At 49.5% G+C, this 18,583-nt stretch overlaps 3 protein-coding genes across 3 annotated transcripts; all 3 read left to right on the plus strand.

Moving 5' to 3' along the window:
• Positions 1–770: 770 nt before the first annotated feature.
• On the plus strand, positions 771–1,769 carry J7337_009577 (uncharacterized protein; the record flags this gene model as incomplete). Its single annotated transcript, XM_044827172.1, has 3 exons — positions 771–1,121; positions 1,177–1,424; positions 1,478–1,769. 3 exons carry the CDS (start codon positions 771–773, stop codon positions 1,767–1,769), a joined length of 891 nt encoding a protein of 296 aa, XP_044677766.1.
• Positions 1,770–2,562: 793 nt separating this feature from the next.
• J7337_009578 (uncharacterized protein) lies at positions 2,563–7,826 on the plus strand (the record flags this gene model as incomplete). Its single annotated transcript, XM_044827173.1, has 6 exons — positions 2,563–2,871; positions 2,935–5,772; positions 5,824–5,927; positions 5,979–6,964; positions 7,071–7,139; positions 7,501–7,826. The coding sequence occupies 6 exons, from the start codon at positions 2,563–2,565 to the stop codon at positions 7,824–7,826; spliced, it is 4,632 nt and encodes a 1,543-aa protein (XP_044677767.1).
• An 8,688-nt stretch (positions 7,827–16,514) lies between these two features.
• J7337_009579 (uncharacterized protein) lies at positions 16,515–18,006 on the plus strand (the record flags this gene model as incomplete). The annotated part of the gene is made up of 3 exons (XM_044827174.1): positions 16,515–16,893; positions 16,953–17,189; positions 17,243–18,006. The coding sequence occupies 3 exons, from the start codon at positions 16,515–16,517 to the stop codon at positions 18,004–18,006; spliced, it is 1,380 nt and encodes a 459-aa protein (XP_044677768.1).
• Positions 18,007–18,583: the final 577 nt, after the last annotated feature.

The raw sequence follows: 18,583 nt of genomic DNA on the forward strand, positions 1-18,583 counted from the left end.
TGAAGGGACAACTTGTAGCTTACACTGGAAATGCAAAGCGATGAAGAGATCTTGGTTTGGTGGTTTTATCGGAAGGACAAAATTGGAGTATGGAGGGGGGTCCCGTTGCCAGTAAAGAGTGGTTTCGCTAAATGAGGCCGTGTAAGAATGTCGTTCTGACACAGTGAAAGAAATCGCGAGAATTATAGAGAAACCTTGTATCTCTAGACATCTCAATCACTACCTTATCTACTGAATGCCAGCAGCGTGTATGATAGCTTGTTGATTTACAGATTCTTGCGCTTCTGTAACTTCAATCACTTCTTTAGGCACTGCTGAGTCTAGTATGCCCCTCTCATGATGCAATTGTCACACTGTGGAGTACGCCCGCCCACTACCGACTTCTAAGGAACTTGATGCCTGCAACAACCATCAGGAAACTTAGACTAAATACCAAATCACAGTAGATTCTCTTCTCAAACTAAGCCTTCCCTCGGGTGGCAAGAAAACACCGAACCTTGATATAGGGTGTTAAAATAAACTCAGTAAAGAGTCCCCTAATCTTGGGTTAAATTTACCTAAAGATTTTTATCACTTAGGGTTAAGGTCCTGAGTTTTCTATCCTCCCCCAGGCCTTCTTAGCGATCCCCCAGTAAGTGTACAATGAAATGATCCTGGCGAGAGCCAAGGAAATAAGCTTATATATACCTCATTAGTCCTCCAGTAAAGCTCCCCTCTATTTCTACTGAAGGGAAAATATCATCACAACAATATCTGCAACAGCTGCCAAAATGTCCCCTTCAGGCCCTTTCCAAGTCACTGTTCATCCCTTCGAGTCTAAGTGTCGAAGCTCGGCCGCCTATGAAATTGGTCTCACTTCAGCTCCCAACGCCATTGTCTTCATCGGTGGGCTTACAGATGGACCTCACACTGTTCCTTATACCCGGCTTCTAGCCCAGCGTCTGGAGGAAGCAAAGGATTTGGGCTTCTCTGTTATCGAGTTCCGCATGAGGAGCTCTTTCTCGGGTTTTGGCACCTCGAGCCTCCCCAACGACGTTGAAGATATTTCTGCTTTGGTCAAGTATCTACGAGGAATCGGCAAGGAAAAGATCGTCCTATTTGGTTCCTCGACTGGCTGCCAGGTGACTAAATTATTCCCTTGTCGCTACGGTTGATAGCTCTTCTGACCAGTTGCAGGACTGCATCGAGTATGCCAACTATGCCAAGCACAACAACGAACCTGTCGATGGCTTCGTTATGCAAGGTCCGGTATCGGATCGTGAGACGCTTGATTTGATCTTCCCGGACCCTCAGCCGAGTCTTGATCTCGCCGCAAAGATGATTTCTGAGGGTAAAGGCGGTGATTGTATGCCTTTTGACATGATTCCGGCTGTTCTGGGAGCTCCCATTTCGGCGTATCGGTTCCAGTCCTTGGCGAGCAAAGGGTGCGTTCAATGGTGTCCAGCTATGAGGATAATATGAACTAACTGATGCACAGCGGCGACGATGACTACTTTTCATCAGACTTGCCCGATGATGTCGTTGAAAGGAACTGGTCTCGGTTCAACAAGCCAGTGCTGGTTCTCCATTCTGCTGAGGACGAGTTCGTCCCAGAGCGCATCGACCAGGCTGCGAGCAACAAAAAGTATAAGGCGTTGAACCCGGCCGTCAGTCGGTTATCGGGGCTGATTCCTGGCGCAAGCCACACCGTTGATCAACCCCCAGCGCAGGAGTGGCTTTCCAAGACGGTTATCGAGTGGTTGAAAACCGAAGTCACTTCTTGTGCTTGATTGAGATTGCTTGTCAAGACGTGTTGACAGTCACGTTAATTAGAGGGAACACACTGAGGACTACGAGTTGTGCAAGCAATTGACGTGCTTATGATCTATTAAGATGATACATAGAAAGCATTAGGTATAGCAATGAGTCAGTCACGCGAGCGACCTACCAAAATGATACTCAAACTCTATGCTACAGGGTAAGACGACATTGGCTGGGAAGTGAGTGATATCACCTAAAGTCCGCAGACTATCTCCATTTGCACATCAGTAAGCAACCCCACCGAGCAGCTTGAGCCTGGTCTAGTGCTCAGGATCGCATTGTTAGTGCATGTTTGGGTGTTCGCGTATGCTGGGTTTGCAGCAAAATTTCTGGGGACCAGCTTACCAACCACGACAAGGGACTGGGCCTGTCAATTCGACGAGATTCTGCCTGCCGGAAGTCGCCCAGAAATCGAGGACCTTTTTTCTCTTTTCAACCTCTCCTTTCAAATCTCTCTCGCCTGAGGTGACCGGATTCGGGTTTGGACTTGTTTTGTCCGTTCTGAGACTGTCTCTGTCTTGTCTCCCGAACCGTTTCCGATCACTGCTCCGGTTCACGGCACTCGCTCTGACGTACTAACTAACATTGAGCTTCCCGAGCTAAGGTTCCAAAATCTTATCCCGTCACCCATCATCATCACCAAGGACGCGCCATCGCCTCTGTCGCCTACGAAAACATCCAACTCGTCCCTCTAGCATGAAGTGACTGTTGCGCGAAACCTTTTCGATACCTCGAACTCCTTGAGAAGCAACCACTGCAACAATGGCTCTCTACAACGAGCAACAGGTTCTCTTCGAGACAGGCTCGTTCACCGGCTTCCGCCCGCTGCGAGAGCTTGGTGCCAACTATCTCACTACCGGCCCCTTCAAGCAACCTCTGTGTGGGAATTCGGAAGGATGGGGGCCCCTGAGTCCTCATCGTTATGATTTCACACCTTGCTTTATCGACGTCTGGATCTCTGCTGTGTCTGTCTTTGGTCTTCTGTTTGGATCGTTCGCTGTCTGGTGGCTGCTCGCTAAGAAGCAGAAACAAGAGGGACAGACCAAGAATGCGCACTTCTACATCAAGCAGGTAAACTCTTCTGCACCTTTTTCTACTAATAATCTGTTCAATTGAGCTGACTTGTTGTCTCAGTCCCTCCTCGCCGTCATCATCGTCGACGTCATTGCTCAGCTTGTCGTTCAAATCGTCTATATGCCCCATATCTGGTATGGCGATTTCCGAGTCTTGACAACCTTCTTGACCATTCTGTCACTATTCGTCGTTTTCGCTATTCAATGGATCGAGCATTCGCGCATTCGATATCCCAGCGGCGTCGCCCTGTTCTACTGGCTCTTCCTCCTCATATCCTTCGGCGTCAAGCTCCGATCTCTTATCTCGCAGCAAATCTACAACTCCAACCTACCCTACTTCATTATTTACTGCGTCGGAGTTGGACTGTCTTTTGTAGAGTTCCTTGTGGAGTGGCTATGGCCCCGAACTTCTCGCCCAAGTGGATATGAAGCCATCGAGGAGGAGGAGGAATGTCCCGTTGAATATGCCAACGCATTTTCTCAGCTCGCCTTCTCCTGGATGACACCAATGATGCAATATGGCTACAAAGTGTATTTGACCGAAGAGGACCTCTGGGCTCTGGCCAAGGATGATCAGACCAAGAACACTGGCTCTCGCTTTGACCAAGCTTGGCAATATGAGTTGGAACACCATAAGAGTCCTTCGCTGTGGAGAGTTTTGTTCAAGGCATATGGCGGTCCTTATTGTGTTGCAGCTATCTTCAAGGTTGCAAATGATGTCGCCCAATACATTCAGCCCCAGCTCCTTCGGCTTCTCATCTCCTTTGTGAAGTCGTACGAGGAAGACAATACTCCTCAGCCTATAATCAAGGGCGCTGCCATCGCTTTGGCTATGTTCGCGTGTGCGGTCCTGCAAACCACCATGGTTCACCAGTACTTCCAGCTTGCCTTTGTGACGGGAATGCGTATCAAGGGTGGTCTGTCTTCAGCCATCTACCGCAAGTCCCTGCGCCTGTCAAGCGAGGGCAGAGCTTCAAAGAGCACCGGTGACATTGTCAACTACATGGCGGTTGATGGCCAACGTCTACAGGATCTTACCCAGTTCGCTCAGCAAATTTGGTCTGCGCCATTCCAGATTATCATCTGCATGGTTTCCCTCTATAATCTGCTAGGCTGGTCTATGATGGCGGGTGTTGCGGTCATGATTATTATGATGCCAATTCAAGGATTTGTCGCTCGCATTATGAAAAACATGCAAAAGGAGCAGATGAAGAACAAGGACGCCAGAAGTCGTTTGATCAATGAGATCATCAACAATATGAAGAGCATCAAGTTGTATGCTTGGGGCTCTGCCTTTATGAACAAACTCAATTTCGTCCGAAACGAAAAGGAACTGAAGAACTTGCGAAAGATTGGTGCCACTCAGGCCTTTGCCAACTTCACCTGGACTACTGCGCCTTTCTTCGTGTCGTGTTCGACCTTCACCGTCTTTGTTCTGACCCAGGATAAGCCCCTTACCAGTGATATCGTCTTCCCTGCATTGGCCCTCTTTAACCTGTTGACCTTCCCTCTTGCCATTCTTCCAATGGTCATCACCTCCATCGTCGAAGCCTCTGTCGCCATTGGACGTCTCACCAGTTTCCTTACTGCTGAAGAGCTTCAACCCGACGCTATCACTATTAAGCCTGCCCCTGAGCAACTTGGTGAGGAGAGCATAATCATCCGTGATGGTACATTCTCTTGGAGCCGCCACGAGAACAAGGCCACTCTGATTGATATTGATTACACCGCTTACAAGGGTGAGCTCTCATGTGTCGTTGGCCGTGTTGGTGCTGGCAAGTCGTCTTTCCTTCAAAGCATTCTCGGTGATATGTGGAAGGTTAAGGGTAACGTCGAAGTACGAGGAACTGTTGCTTACGCATCGCAGCAAACCTGGATCCTCAACGCCACAGTCAAGGAGAACATCATCTTTGGTTATAAATATGATGCTGAGTTTTACGAGAAGACCGTCCAGGCGTGTGCTCTGTTGGACGATTTTGCACAGCTTCCAGATGGAGACGAAACTGTTGTTGGCGAACGTGGTATCTCCCTGAGTGGTGGTCAAAAAGCACGTGTATCACTAGCTCGTGCTGTCTATGCTCGTGCGGATATCTACCTACTCGACGACGTTCTTTCTGCTGTTGACTCCCATGTTGGCCGTCACATTATTGACAATGTACTCGGAACCCGTGGTTTGTTAGCTTCAAAGACTCGCATTCTTGCAACCAACGCCATTGCTGTCCTTCGTCAAGCCAGCTACGTGTCTCTCCTCAAGGATGGCCAAATCATTGAACGAGGAACATACAAGGAATTGGTTGCTCAGAAGGGTCTTGTTGCCGAACTTCTCAAGACGGCCGGACACGAGTCTGGCAATGCCAGCAGTGAAACTAGCTCCAGTGCTTCAAGCAGCAAGGCTGCTACAATCATCGAGACAGACTCCGGCCAGGCCAAGGAAGAGCTTGAGGAGGCACAGGAACAAGTCCCCGAGATGGCTCCCATCAAGACCAGTGCTGGGGCCAAGCCTCGCTCAAGCAGCATGGCAACACTGCGCCGCGCCAGCACTGCAAGCTTCAGAGGGCCGCGAGGCAAGCTGACAGACGAGGAAATCGGTGGCTCATCCAAGACCAAGCAAGCCAAGGAGCACTTAGAGCAAGGCAAGGTCAAATGGTCTGTCTACGGTGAATACGCCAAGATGAACAACCTTTATGCCGTCGCTCTATATCTCCTCATGCTTATTGCTGCACAGACTGCCGGAATCGGTGGTAATTTCTGGCTTGAGAAGTGGTCCAGAGAAAACCAAGAAAAGCAGTCGAACGCTAATGTTGGCAAGTATCTCGGAATCTACTTCGCTTTTGGTATCGGAGCGTCCGCTCTCACTGTCATTCAGACCCTTGTGCTCTGGATCTTCTGTTCCATTGAGGTTGGTGATTTTTCATGATCATGTTGAGTATAAATACTGACGTAGCAACAGGCATCAAGGAAGCTTCATGAGCGCATGGCCAACGCTATCTTCCGCTCTCCCATGTCTTTCTTTGATACAACGCCTGCTGGTCGTATCCTGAACCGTTTCTCGAGGTTAGTATATACTTAGGGAAGTTCAAAGGTCGATACTAATCCATTTGACAGTGATATCTATCGTGTTGATGAGGTTTTGGCCAGAACTTTCAATATGCTATTTGTGAACGCGGCCAAGTCAGGCTTCACATTGGTCGTTATCTCATTCGCCACACCACCATTTGTCGCATTGATCATCCCTCTAGCCCTGACTTACTACTACATCCAGAGATATTACCTCCGAACATCTCGAGAGCTCAAGCGACTTGATAGCGTGAGCCGTAGCCCAATCTATGCACATTTCCAGGAGTCCCTGGGTGGCATTTCAACCATTCGGGCATTCCGACAGCAGCAGCGATTCGAGCTCGAGAACGAATGGCGTGTGGATGCTAATCTCCGTGCTTACTTCCCTTCCATCAGCGCCAATCGCTGGCTGGCCGTTCGCCTCGAGTTCATTGGTGCTGTGGTCATTCTGGCTGCCGCTGGCTTTGCCATCATCGCCGTCACAGGCAACAAGCCCATCCAATCCGGTATTGTCGGCCTTGCCATGTCATATGCTCTGCAGATTACGACTTCGCTCAACTGGATCGTTCGGCAGACTGTTGAAGTTGAGACCAACATTGTGTCAGTAGAGCGTGTCCTCGAATATGCAGCCCTACCAAGTGAGGCACCCGAGATCATCGCCAAGAACAGACCCCCTGTCTCGTGGCCTGCTAAGGGTGAGGTTGATTTTGTCAACTACAGCACCCGTTACCGTGAGGGTCTGGACTTGGTGCTCAAGAACATCAGCCTTGACATCAAGTCGCATGAGAAGATCGGCATCGTGGGCCGCACAGGTGCAGGCAAGTCATCTCTGACTGTCGCCTTATTCCGACTCATCGAACCGGTAACGGGTCATATTGGTATTGATAATATTGACACGTCTTCCATCGGGTTACTCGATCTGCGCCGAAGGCTAGCCATTATTCCTCAAGATGCAGCGCTCTTTGAAGGCACTGTTCGGGATAACCTCGATCCTGGCCATGTCCATGATGACACTGAGCTTTGGAGTGTGTTGGGTAAGTAAACGCCGACATTGCAACCCTACTACACCCATGCACTGCTTAGACAAGCGAATGTTTTGTCAGCACGTTGTGTAACATTCGCTGACGTATTTCCCTATAGAGCACGCACGATTGAAGGACCACGTTTCGAGCATGGATGGTGGGTTGGAGGCCAAGATTAACGAAGGAGGTAAGTTCACGCACGGCAATGCGCTTTCTGTCGGCATTTCTTGACCGGTCTACGATTTCCCTCACCGGTCACCCGAGCATCTGGTTCAGCATCCATGGCTTCATCTGACGTGGTGTGGCTAAACATCTGGCCCTTGCCGACGATAATGAGCAGTCTCTTTTCTGCAGCCATTTCAAAGACATCGGATGTGCTTAGTTGCTCGCCTCGCATGAGGACGAAGTCCCGTGGTCTGCCCTTTCAGGAGGAGCAGCACCAACAACCTGGGCCCTGAGATATCAGGCTTATTCACATCACGACCGACTTTCACGTGCATGCGTGCATGTCTGTTTGTTTGTTCAACTGCTAACATGTTGCCTTACAGGCTCCAATCTCTCCCAGGGTCAGAGGCAACTCGTCTCGCTCGCTCGCGCAATGCTCACCCCGTCCAATATCCTGGTATTGGACGAGGCAACGGCTGCAGTCGATGTTGAGACCGACGCTATGCTGCAGAGCACCCTCCGATCACCCTTATTCGCTAACCGCACCATTATCACCGTCGCCCATCGTCTCAACACCATCCTGGACAGCGATCGTGTGGTGGTGCTCGACAAGGGTGAGGTGGTCGAGTTTGATAGTCCGGCCGAGCTGTTCAAGAAGCAAGGTGTATTCTACGGGCTGATGAAGCAGGCTGGGCTGGAAGTTGAATAGACAGACACTGGTACTGGACCTGTCATAATTGAAATTGTACATAGAAAAACATCGAAATAAAAGAGGAGGGATTATTGCATGCATCACGAAGCAAAGCAAAGCAAACCATGCAAATGTTGCATGCACTCATTCGTCCATTGCATCGAGTGGCTAAGAGGCACAGATTCTCCGTGATGATGCACACAACAGGATATCTTGCGAGCCACTCGCGAAATACGGATAGAAGCCTCCGCTGACGGTGGAGGGACTCGCGAAGCGGCCGTGCACCGTAGCTCTTGGCCTCTTGCTGGCTTATCCCCGGTGACAAGGGACAAGAGCGGATGTAGTGGTGTTGAGGTAGCAGGGGGGGACACCCTAGAAGGTGCCCACGGACAAATCTGATGAAGCATCGAAGTGACCAGGGAGACTTGACACGTTACATGCCGGGGTAGCCACAGTCCATACCGCAGTTATGCATGCTGCCCGGAAAATAGCACATGCCAACCAAACAGTGCGTGCGATACGGGGAATTATGTTGGCGAAAACACGGTAATAGCTATGTAAAATTCCGGTAACACCGCCGAGAGAAGTTCTCTCTCGAGATGGCCAAGCGTCAGTGCGTAAACAAGAGCAGCAGGAATCCTGAACTGCAATTGACTGAATAATCTGTCGCCTTCTCAAGTCTTTGCCAGCCAATCTCAATCATGTTGACCTCCAAGCTTCAGATAAGGCTCCGGAGCTGTCTCTCCGGCACCAAAGAACGTCGCCATCGGAGCATAGCTTCGGCGGTCTGTGATGCCTTGGACCTAGCGCTGCTAGTTTCGTTGCGCGCCAAGCCAAGGGCACTTTGTTGTGTTATCCAACTGATGAATCTGCTGTGGACGCGGTAGTGGCAATATATGTCATCGTAAAGCCGCAAATGATTTTTTCTGTCGAGCTGGGGCGCAAACCAGTCAATCTTGAATTCGCAGATATGCTTTCTTTTGCCAGTCAAGGCTGAAGTCAGGATGTGGCCAAGTGGTATGGCTTCCGTCGTAATTCAGTCCAGGTACATACGGACCTGATACGTCGTTGACGTTGCTTTGAAAGAGAACTGGCCCAGACTGGACCCAGATCTCCGCTGAGTGTCAACTTGTTATTAGGACTAAAACCACAAGACACCTAGTTCAGGACTCGCAAATGAATAAAGTTCATGTCTGGTAACTATGAGTGCATAGTAGTAGCCAGACACGTGCTTGGTTGAGTATAGCGAGTGGTAAACCGACGCCCCTGTTAAGCGAAGACAACCCCAAATTTGGCCGGATCAACAGATGCTGGGGGCGATGCTGCAGACTCGTGGTGAGACGCCTGGCTCGCCTGATACATAAATATCTTTTGGGGTTCAAATGTCCATGTTCTCTATCACTCTTCCCGTCTGAAGCAAGACAGGGATCACTACAAACTGCATGGTGCACATGTAGGATGTGAGTGAGGAATGGGGCGCGGAGACCAGCCCGATATTCCCGCACAATCCGTATGGTGCATTTTTGGGCTGCCTTGGAGGGGAGCAGGTCATAGAAACTTGACTGGCTAGACGTGCGAAGGTTCTGGCATTGCTCTGTGTAAATGCGTCGAGAATGGGTCTACTGTGACTTGAAGCGTGTTGAAGACCTTGCAAGGCCTGATCTTTAGCTCACCGACGGCCACTTGACATGAGAATAACTTGCTGGTGCAGAGGTACTTGGGAGGATCAGATGCAGAAGATATACTTATGGCGAGTTGATGAGGCAGATTGAACAGTTAGAGATCAATCTTTGGGATCCATTTTAGGTGCTCGCTAGGTTGGCAAGCTAGCCGAGCCGCATCACGGCATTTGCTGATCCGTGGACTGATGCTCCGTTGTTAAACCACCTATTCATGTACATTACAGTGGTTCTTCGATACTGTCTGTTGTCCTGATGTGGTCAAGATTAGCCTCGCGACGAAGCTTAAGAGGAACACGACCAATCAAAACATCCTCGCAGAGCAGAATTTCCAGAAGGAATGGATACAGGATCGACAGGAAGGCCCATGACGTTGAAGCTTGCGCTGCTGGCGACCATATTTATTGCATCAATGCTTGACTCCAGGCTTGCTCGGTGCTGTATCCCAAACGAAAGCATTAAGCGTGGGGGCGTCAGTCTGGCCTGGCAGTCTGTGCCATCTGGGAGCATCAGGACAGTGCGGGTCGGTCCCACTAACATCAAATCGCTGACTACCTAGAAAATATTGAGCCGTCTCGGGGCGGAAGGAAACTTCAGGACCTTAATTCTGAATGACAAAATGACTTAGGTAACTTAGCATAAGCGTATGACAACCTTTGCTGAGTTTATTTTGACACCCTATATCGAAATCCGATATTTTCTTGCTCCCCGGCGGGCCCTGTCAGGGATGTACATATTGATACAGTCCGCAGGGGTTACAAATGTTATTACAGGTACTTAGATTAGTCATTCTCAGTGGCCAATCTATGCTAATCACTCCAGTATTATCTCCATCTATATATAAGAATAATTACCTCTTATTGGTCTTCTTTAATTCTATTGTGGCAAAAATACCTATTTAAATCGCGGAAATGCACATTTGTAACCCCTGCGGACTGTAATGGTCAAGGGCGGTTTCTTCTTTGATGGACGAGACGCTTCGTGGATTGCCGATGCGGTGGGGTTCTACAGTTCTGAGACATGAAGAGGCAAAAAGACGTTGTCGAGTCTTTGGCAGCATGAACAAACAAACAGGTTGGCCTTGCGCCGCACAGGAATGGAAAACTAACTAGTGTAGTTTCCTCGAGAAATCTATAATTGCTTCTGAACACATGGCCGAAACGGGCGAGATAATGTTTCGCCTGCAGCTAATGAGCTGGGTAACGATCCGCATCCATAACTATGTAAGGTAAGGTCCGTATACTTTTGCTGCATCGTATTTGAGGGGACTCCTCTATACCGACAACAGACCTCTTCTTGGTCAAGATTATCAGGGCGAAGGGGAAACGTTATTTTTCACTTACATATATGCACGAGGCTGATGCAGCTTGCCAACCTCCAAAAAGCACCGGCATACTCGACAGGGTTTGCTGGAAACTCCAGCTAGCCGCATTCTTATTTCTTTGTGACCCATGGGGCCTACGCTGCCAGCGCCTAGACTTATTCGCGTTTTGCTCAACAGTGTGGCAGTTGCCAACATCTCTATGGGCTCATGATTCTGTTTTTGAATGATGTTCCCCGTCGCCTGACTAAGTTGTGCTGACATACGCTCTCAGACTCCACACATTCAAGCAAAGCAAAAGCCGTTCATGGGGTTGAAGGTGGTGGTTGATGCACTGTGCGATCCTTGCTCTTGCAGCTGATGCATTGGGATCGCCCAACGAGGTCGCAGACGTGCCTGTGAATGTGCAATGTGTGTGCGTGTGCGTGTGTGTGCTTCCCGCTCCCTGTAAATGGAGCTACCGATGCCCCTGTAAAATGATGACCGACTGCTGGCAAAATCGCATTGTAACTACAGTACCGGTACCAGGTAGGTCTGGAGTGACCATTGCTGAATTTGAGCCCAGACATAAAGCAATGCTGCGATCTTGTTTGTTGCGGAAGGACTTGATGGGGCTAAAGTACGAGACTGCATGTCATTCGAAGTTGCTGGATGGAAGTTCATCAATCAGCGACCAGCAACGTTGTCCGCTGACTGTATAGAATGGGTAGTTAGAGTGCGCGAGTTCTGTTGGGTAAATTTGTAGGGTGATCTTGAACAGAGAGGTTCAGCACTGAAGCTGTGAGGAGAACACTGCCAAGAACAGTTTGCGTTGGCGAGTTGGATTGGGATAACAATTTTCTTTGCTCTCTCCTCTCTCTTTGGGCTAGCAATACGCCATAGGAGCGGATCTGGTTGATGGGTCGACCTCCACTGACTGCAGGTTGCAAGGCTAATAGAGGAGCCGAGCCGTACCGCTCGCGTCCCGCCTGTCCATCGTCCAAAGTCTAGGTTAACCTTGGTTGATGAGGTCGGGTTCGGCCGAGAATCTGAGCTTGGTCAATTGGGTGCGGATAAGCCAGGTTTGGCTGCGCAAAAGATGAGTATTCCCTGGGAGCGTAGATTCTACAACACGAGCATAACGAACAACGCGATGCGGCGGTGATAGTGGCTGGCTGGGTTGCGGGCGTTGCGACGGATACTGTACCCAATTCGCAGAGGTAGGTCTGTCTCGGTTGCGATGATGTCTCTGAAGTCGTATGTATGGATAAAGAAATCCGGATCTGGCCCATTAGGTAGGTAAGCGGCAGGCATGAACTTCCCAAATATTTCCTAGGCGAGGTACCTATACGGCGTCTCTGGAATTTTGGTGGACGAGAGTATATGCTATGGTCAGCACTTGTCTCTCGGCAATAACTACAGAATTTTTTTCTTTTTCGCGCCGTGGTTTGCTCGCCATTCCATGAAGATGGAGCACCTTCCGATGAATGTTTCCAGGTTGTTCTGCAGTTTGCAGGAACTAACTTCCCTGTAGGTTGGCGGATTAGGTCTATGTAGGTCTAGGTCCAGGTCCAGGGCAGGAAGGTTCAGGGCAATCATGAATCTACATCCCTATGGTACCTTCCTGAGGTACCTACCTAGTCCAGGGCAAGCACAACCAGACCCAGGCACCTTTTGGCAGGCACTTGGGCCACCCACCTTTTTCTGGAGCACAGGGCCTATATGATTGGCCAGGGAACCTATAAGCGATGGGCCAAAACTTAAACCAAGGCCGCCAGGATTTTAGTTTAATCGTCCACGTTGGGTGTTGGTCGCTCATCCGCCCGTCATTTTCTACAAAGTGCCCAAGCGTAACTGATCTGAGATCTCGCTTGGGGCTGGTAATGGTCAACTCTCGTCTGCGTCTGCCTGCGTCTGCATCTGCATAAGCACATACCTACCTACAAACTACGACTACTGCTGTATGGCACTGTGAAGACCTCGGTAGGTATTGCACTGTACCGCTGCCGCTGGCTGCATTGGGTGATAGTGCATGAGCCAGTCCTGCAGGGTTACACGTTTTGAGAAAAGCTTCCCAAGCCCATGACCCTAAAACACGACTCACAGAGCAGACCCATCTTGACCACCGAGACAAATCCAGTAATCAACCTTACGGTTCGTCGGTTGGTGGCTGGCTAGCGGGCACAATTCGTCAAGCCAGCAGTCGATACATGATGATGTAGCTATGCGATCAGAGAAACATGCAGACATTGATACCTACAACACTCTCAGGTTCACAGTTTGTCGCCATCGCAGCTAGCATCGGCTGTTGGATATGGAGCAACCCCCATGCACTTATCTACTATACAGTGCAATCGGAAGCATCTGCAAGAGCCGACATACATCCTGCCGGATTCTTATCCGATCCGTTCCTGGCACAATATAGAACAAGCAATGCATCTACACATAGCAACCTCGTTCGTTAGGCCACTCCGAACAGTCCCCGGCTTGCATTTTTGGAGAATGGCACATCATATTTAGCATTCCCACTCACCGCATCAAATCAGCGACTTGGCATTTGCATATCTTGAAAAACAATGGTCAATGTTGAGCCAAATCTCTAGGCTTTCGGTTAGCCATGGGCCACTGTCGAGCAGCAGTACTGCACGGTATGGCCGCAAACTTATCTTTATTAGCCTTGGAATCCAAAACCGCCGCTGGATAAAAAGCAAAAACTGAGACTCAAGAGGATGATGCAATACGACCGCGTAACCCGGCAGGCTGCTAGTCAATCTAAGCACTACTGGATGCTTTGGTGTTTTTGGCTGGGTCGAAGACCGGCCTAATCGCTCTCTGTGTCTCACATTAGCACAAAGTACTGCCTCAATCGCCTCAGTCATGCGTCTTGCTCATGGTATTGCTTTTTGCTCTTTCTTGGACTTTTGGCCTTCGAGCAACTATTGATTGGACCTTCAGTCTAGGGCCCACCATTTCAGCCATCATTGGCATAACCCCTGTCGTTCAAGCCAACTGAGTTCCTTCTTGCGAGCTTGATGCTGGTGCCGCTCACGACTGGATCATCAATCTGACTCTGCAGTTATGAGTCCAGATTATATCAGTGTGCACACTAGCACTAGCTTTTTCAGCTTGTTGTGTCAAACAACACAGCTAGCCATGCAGGTGGGTCGCAAAATAATACGCACACACAAGAAGGCTGACAGAAACGTATTGTAGAATTAAAGGCTAGATGTGACCTGCTTATTTATGTCAGTTATTCTGGCTTACTATGGTGAGAGAGCTTTGGTGTGCGGATTATTTTGAGACCCACCTGCCATGCAAATCTCATCTTGGAGAAACGTATCTGATTTGATACTGTTTGGCACCTATGCCCTGTCCCTTCTAAAACCACATTCAGATCCATCCGCGTGTGGGGGCGTCGGAGCTAAGCGTGGGCCAACCGTCATCTCTTCTCCTCAACACCCTTGAAATGAGCCCTGTCAGCCAGCTCTGTGGATCATGGGATTGGCATCCATCTGTCCCGTACAGCTCGAGTTGAGACTGCCTTGACCTTGAGTGGCTAGCGTCATGCTCTCTCAACCCCGTACTGTGCGACATTGACGATGAGGGGCCCTTACAATCTTCCCTACCTTTCTCCCACCCTTGGCTTCTTGACCTGGGTGATAGCTGAATATCTCTTCTTGTCGACCTGCTGATGCCACCACAGCTGGGTGTTCCATTTCTCTCGAAAGACGTGCATTTGCACCCCCTTTTCTCCCCTGACCCCTCCACCCTTTGACCAGGCGGATACCTGGTAGCTACGGCCTGAGATCGGAGACTTACACACTGCTACCTACACGTATCCAGCATTGGTTATTGATCCCTACTACTTACTCATCTGGTGTGTCTGCGTGTATGCACTTCGAAGCAAGCTGGTCCCTGTCGTCTGTTTCCATTCTAATTCATTCAACAGGTGTCTGTAAATCTCTCTTCTCCTTTGCTGATTGAGATACGCCCACCCTGGGATAGCAACGGCACGGAAAGCTGTCTGCCCCGGAACTAAAGTCTTGAGAAGAGAGACAACGTTCATCCATCTGCTGAAGGTAGTGCGGGGACCTATAGACTCATCCCTCGTTCCCCCGGCTTTACGTCTGCTGCAATTCTGTAACCTTGTCATATCACTTCATCCTCTTTTATCAACATCGGAAATCTAGTCTATCGCTCACTTCACCTTCGCGTCACGACGAACACCAATTTCTCGTGCCACTGTTTCCCAAGCCCTCTCTCTACAGACAGTACTGCTATTTTGACCTTGAGCAAGACCCTTGATAAAACCTTTCTTCCAAGTCAAGACATAGCAACAACCTTGGAGGCTGTGGCTCAGATTACCTTTTCACCGTTACAACACTGGAGGTCAAGTCTTCTCCTGGAATACACGTCTCACTTTTTCGACTTGTCGCGAGACGATAGATTAACTCTGTACTTGCAACCTCGCTGTGGCTGGATATACTCGACGGCATATCTGATTGTGTTATATTCTACCCTTGACGAGAACTCCACGCATCGACTTGAAGCTCGGCACGGCGTATCCTGTCTGGAGAAGGATCTTGAACAACCTGTATTGCGAGGGCTCCCTGGAAATCACCACTCTGGTCAGATCATACTGTGCTGGCAACCAAACCCCACCAGTTCTGGAATTGGCGATATTCGTCCTTTCGAAGGCGTCCCCCTGGCACACACACACTACTCCAATTACCACCCCCATACTATTCCCGAACCCATCTGCAACATCCAACCTGAGCCGCATCACACTGTTCCCAAGGATCCCACTCGTCCGAGCCAAACTTATACAAGTCGACAGGCGTATTAACACCATTGCTGGTCTATTCTTATCTTTGAATCACACTTTTCTGAAGAATCCGATTTCTTTTTGTTAAGCAGCATAATACTTTGCTGACTGTCTCAAGTCTGGCCCGAGTCGCACCCACTCAGGACTTGAGTCACTATATATCGACTGACCAACTGCAACATATCACGACATGTCCCAGTGCTACAAGCTGTGCTAGGCCCTTGATCTACATTGGGTCTGTCGCTATACATCATCACTCTCTGAAATTGCACGCCGGTGGCACAAACTTTTAAGGAGCTGTGGCTTGCGCTTAGCCACTTGCCTTGCAGGTGTATTTGGTCATTCGTAGGCTATCGACAATTAACTTGGGCAAGTCGCACATATCAACAGCTACTAGAATCATGGTTAGAGATTGGACCAGGGAGTCGTTCTCCCGCCATGTTCATCATCCTTACCTGCCGGAGAGATTTGTCGGGGATGGAGTTGACGATAATCGATTTCCAGAGGCTCAAGATATGCATAGACGACAGCCTCCAATGGTAATAAGCTTCAAACTTACTTCTTGGAGTCCTCGCTGACATAAGGCTAAAGCAAATCGCCGATGCTCTTCGTCGAGACTGTGGGATAGCGGTCAGACACTATTTCTTGGCTGTAGTCATGGATGACGGGAGCCCTCAAACCTTTTCTGGTCCTAGTACGTCGGGACCTCGCAGTGGTTACGAGAAACAGTTTTTTGATATGGAAAAATACATGAGGGCTATGGACCGCTTGGATTCTGGTTGGTCGATTTACGTCCAATTAGGGATCAGAGGGCTAACGTGAAGTTAGGTGCCAGCCCTGTTGTTGATGATTTCGCATTCGATGGATACAAGCAATCTGTGGACTTTCCAAGGAATCGGATGATGGACCGCCGACGAATGTCTCAGTTTGACGACTGGGAAGCGCCTGCACGACAAGGCCGGAAAAGACCAAGAGCTCGCCAACACATCATTGATGAAGATGAAGCGCCCATGACTATATCAACGACAATCAGAAAGGGTATCCAGGTCGGAAACCCCAACGAGCTTTGGACATTCTATGAGCAACGTTTCAAAAACATGCAGCAAACGGCTTGTAAGCTCATAGCAAAAGCATGGGTCAAGGCCGTGGAGCCAAAAAAGCAGTCTACACATCCTTACACGGGAAGTGACGAGAAGGCACCCGACTGGTGGCCCAAACCCTGGGGTCCAACAAAGGAGGACAAGGTGCGGCACAAGGAGCCAGACCATCTCTACAAACGAGGTAATATTCAGCATTTGATTGGGCAATCTCATATTCTCATCTAACAAACATGAATCCAGAACGAGTTCATCTTCTTAATCACATCCTCAGGATGATCGTGGAGCCCAACAAGACCCAGCATCCCGACATTCAAAAGCTAAATCTCAACGTGAAGAAGCTGGAGGAGATTACGATTGAGGCTCTTTCAGGCTTTTTCGCAGACAAGGATAATCCGGCCAATGCGAAGAAGCGGCCGTTTCTTAACGAGATATTCAAGGTGGCCAAACAACAAGAGCGTTACAAGGACGGGATGATTGGTAAGTCTCCATTTGCGGAAGCCGGGTGGATAGATTTCTAACTCTATCTGCAGATGGGACAACGGAGGTTTTTGTCATGGCAGACGACAAGATGCTTGATTCGTATGCATCCGGTAACGACGACGACGGGCCTGTTCCCAAGGAAGAGGATGACCAAGACGTGCCGCCAAATAAGTTAGCGGCGGTCCCTGGCCTGATGCCTTCGTCAAACAGCCACAGCTCAGGCGCTTCATTGCATGGCACACCTTTCCTCGGCGGAGAGTTACCTGTACGAGGCAACCAGTACAACCACTCGATGATGCAGGACATGGCTCCAGACCAGCATGGCTTTGTTGAGAACAACGCCATGCCGGTAAATAGTCAACCTGCGGTCCATCCTAATAGCGGGAACCTCGGTATGGATATGGGTGTGCCCCCAGCTGCACATGACTCTGGACGTCGTTCATCCATCTTCAGCGCCTCAACAGAGTACGCAGGACAGAATGGCACACCGATCTACACCCAGCAATGGCAGCCAGGTTCTACAGCGCCAAATTCCACGTCAATGTATACCTTTACTCAACAGCCAGCCAATCCGCCAGCGACCGCTTTTGTCAGCCCCGGAGTTTCAATGACCCAGGCTCAGCCATACATGAATGCCTCGTTCGATGGACTAACGAGGGGATATGACCCCAATCAGCCTACTATGTTCCGAACAGGAAGTGTGGCACAACCGTCACAGGTCCATCCGACTTCGGGCTACGATTATATGTCTCAGGATAGTCGAGGGCTACCCGGTGTCAAGGTGGATGATGTACCGCGACATACGATGCATTAGGCTACGCCAGACTAGACGTCACCTCTTATGTACAGCCCGTGACACATTCTTGCTTTTCTCATATGGTTATAGATTATACATGGCTTAGGGCCTGGTATGACAGCACAGGTCGATCAGAACAGATCATGCGATGGTTTGTTATAGCCTCGCTGTTTCGCGGTTCACAGTTTTCATCTAACACCGGTACCAGCATGGTTACGAATGCTCATTTTCATACGCCGGGCGGCTAATATTGCCACTTGATTCGATACCCCAAAATATATCTATTAGGACAATCTCGGGACGGCTTATTTGTTTTTTGCGATTGACCACAGCGTCTTGTTTGGGATAAACTACATTGTGTGTGCTTGCATTTTCGGTATCAAGTTTTGTTTCCCGCGGGCATGTTGGTTCCTGATTGGCATTTTTATGGTGTGCATTCTGGCTCAACGTGGACATTGGCATGCCCCGGATTGTTAATTACTGCTGAGCTGTGAGTAGACGATGACGGCTCATGGGTGTTGGGATAACTGCTACGAAATTCTTATGTTGACGACCAGAAACGCAATCACGATTAACGGCGGCAAACTCGTTTACC

The sequence above is a fragment of the Fusarium musae genome, chromosome 7 (genome assembly GCF_019915245.1).
Source record: "Fusarium musae strain F31 chromosome 7, whole genome shotgun sequence".
NCBI classification, from domain to species: domain Eukaryota; kingdom Fungi; phylum Ascomycota; class Sordariomycetes; order Hypocreales; family Nectriaceae; genus Fusarium; species Fusarium musae.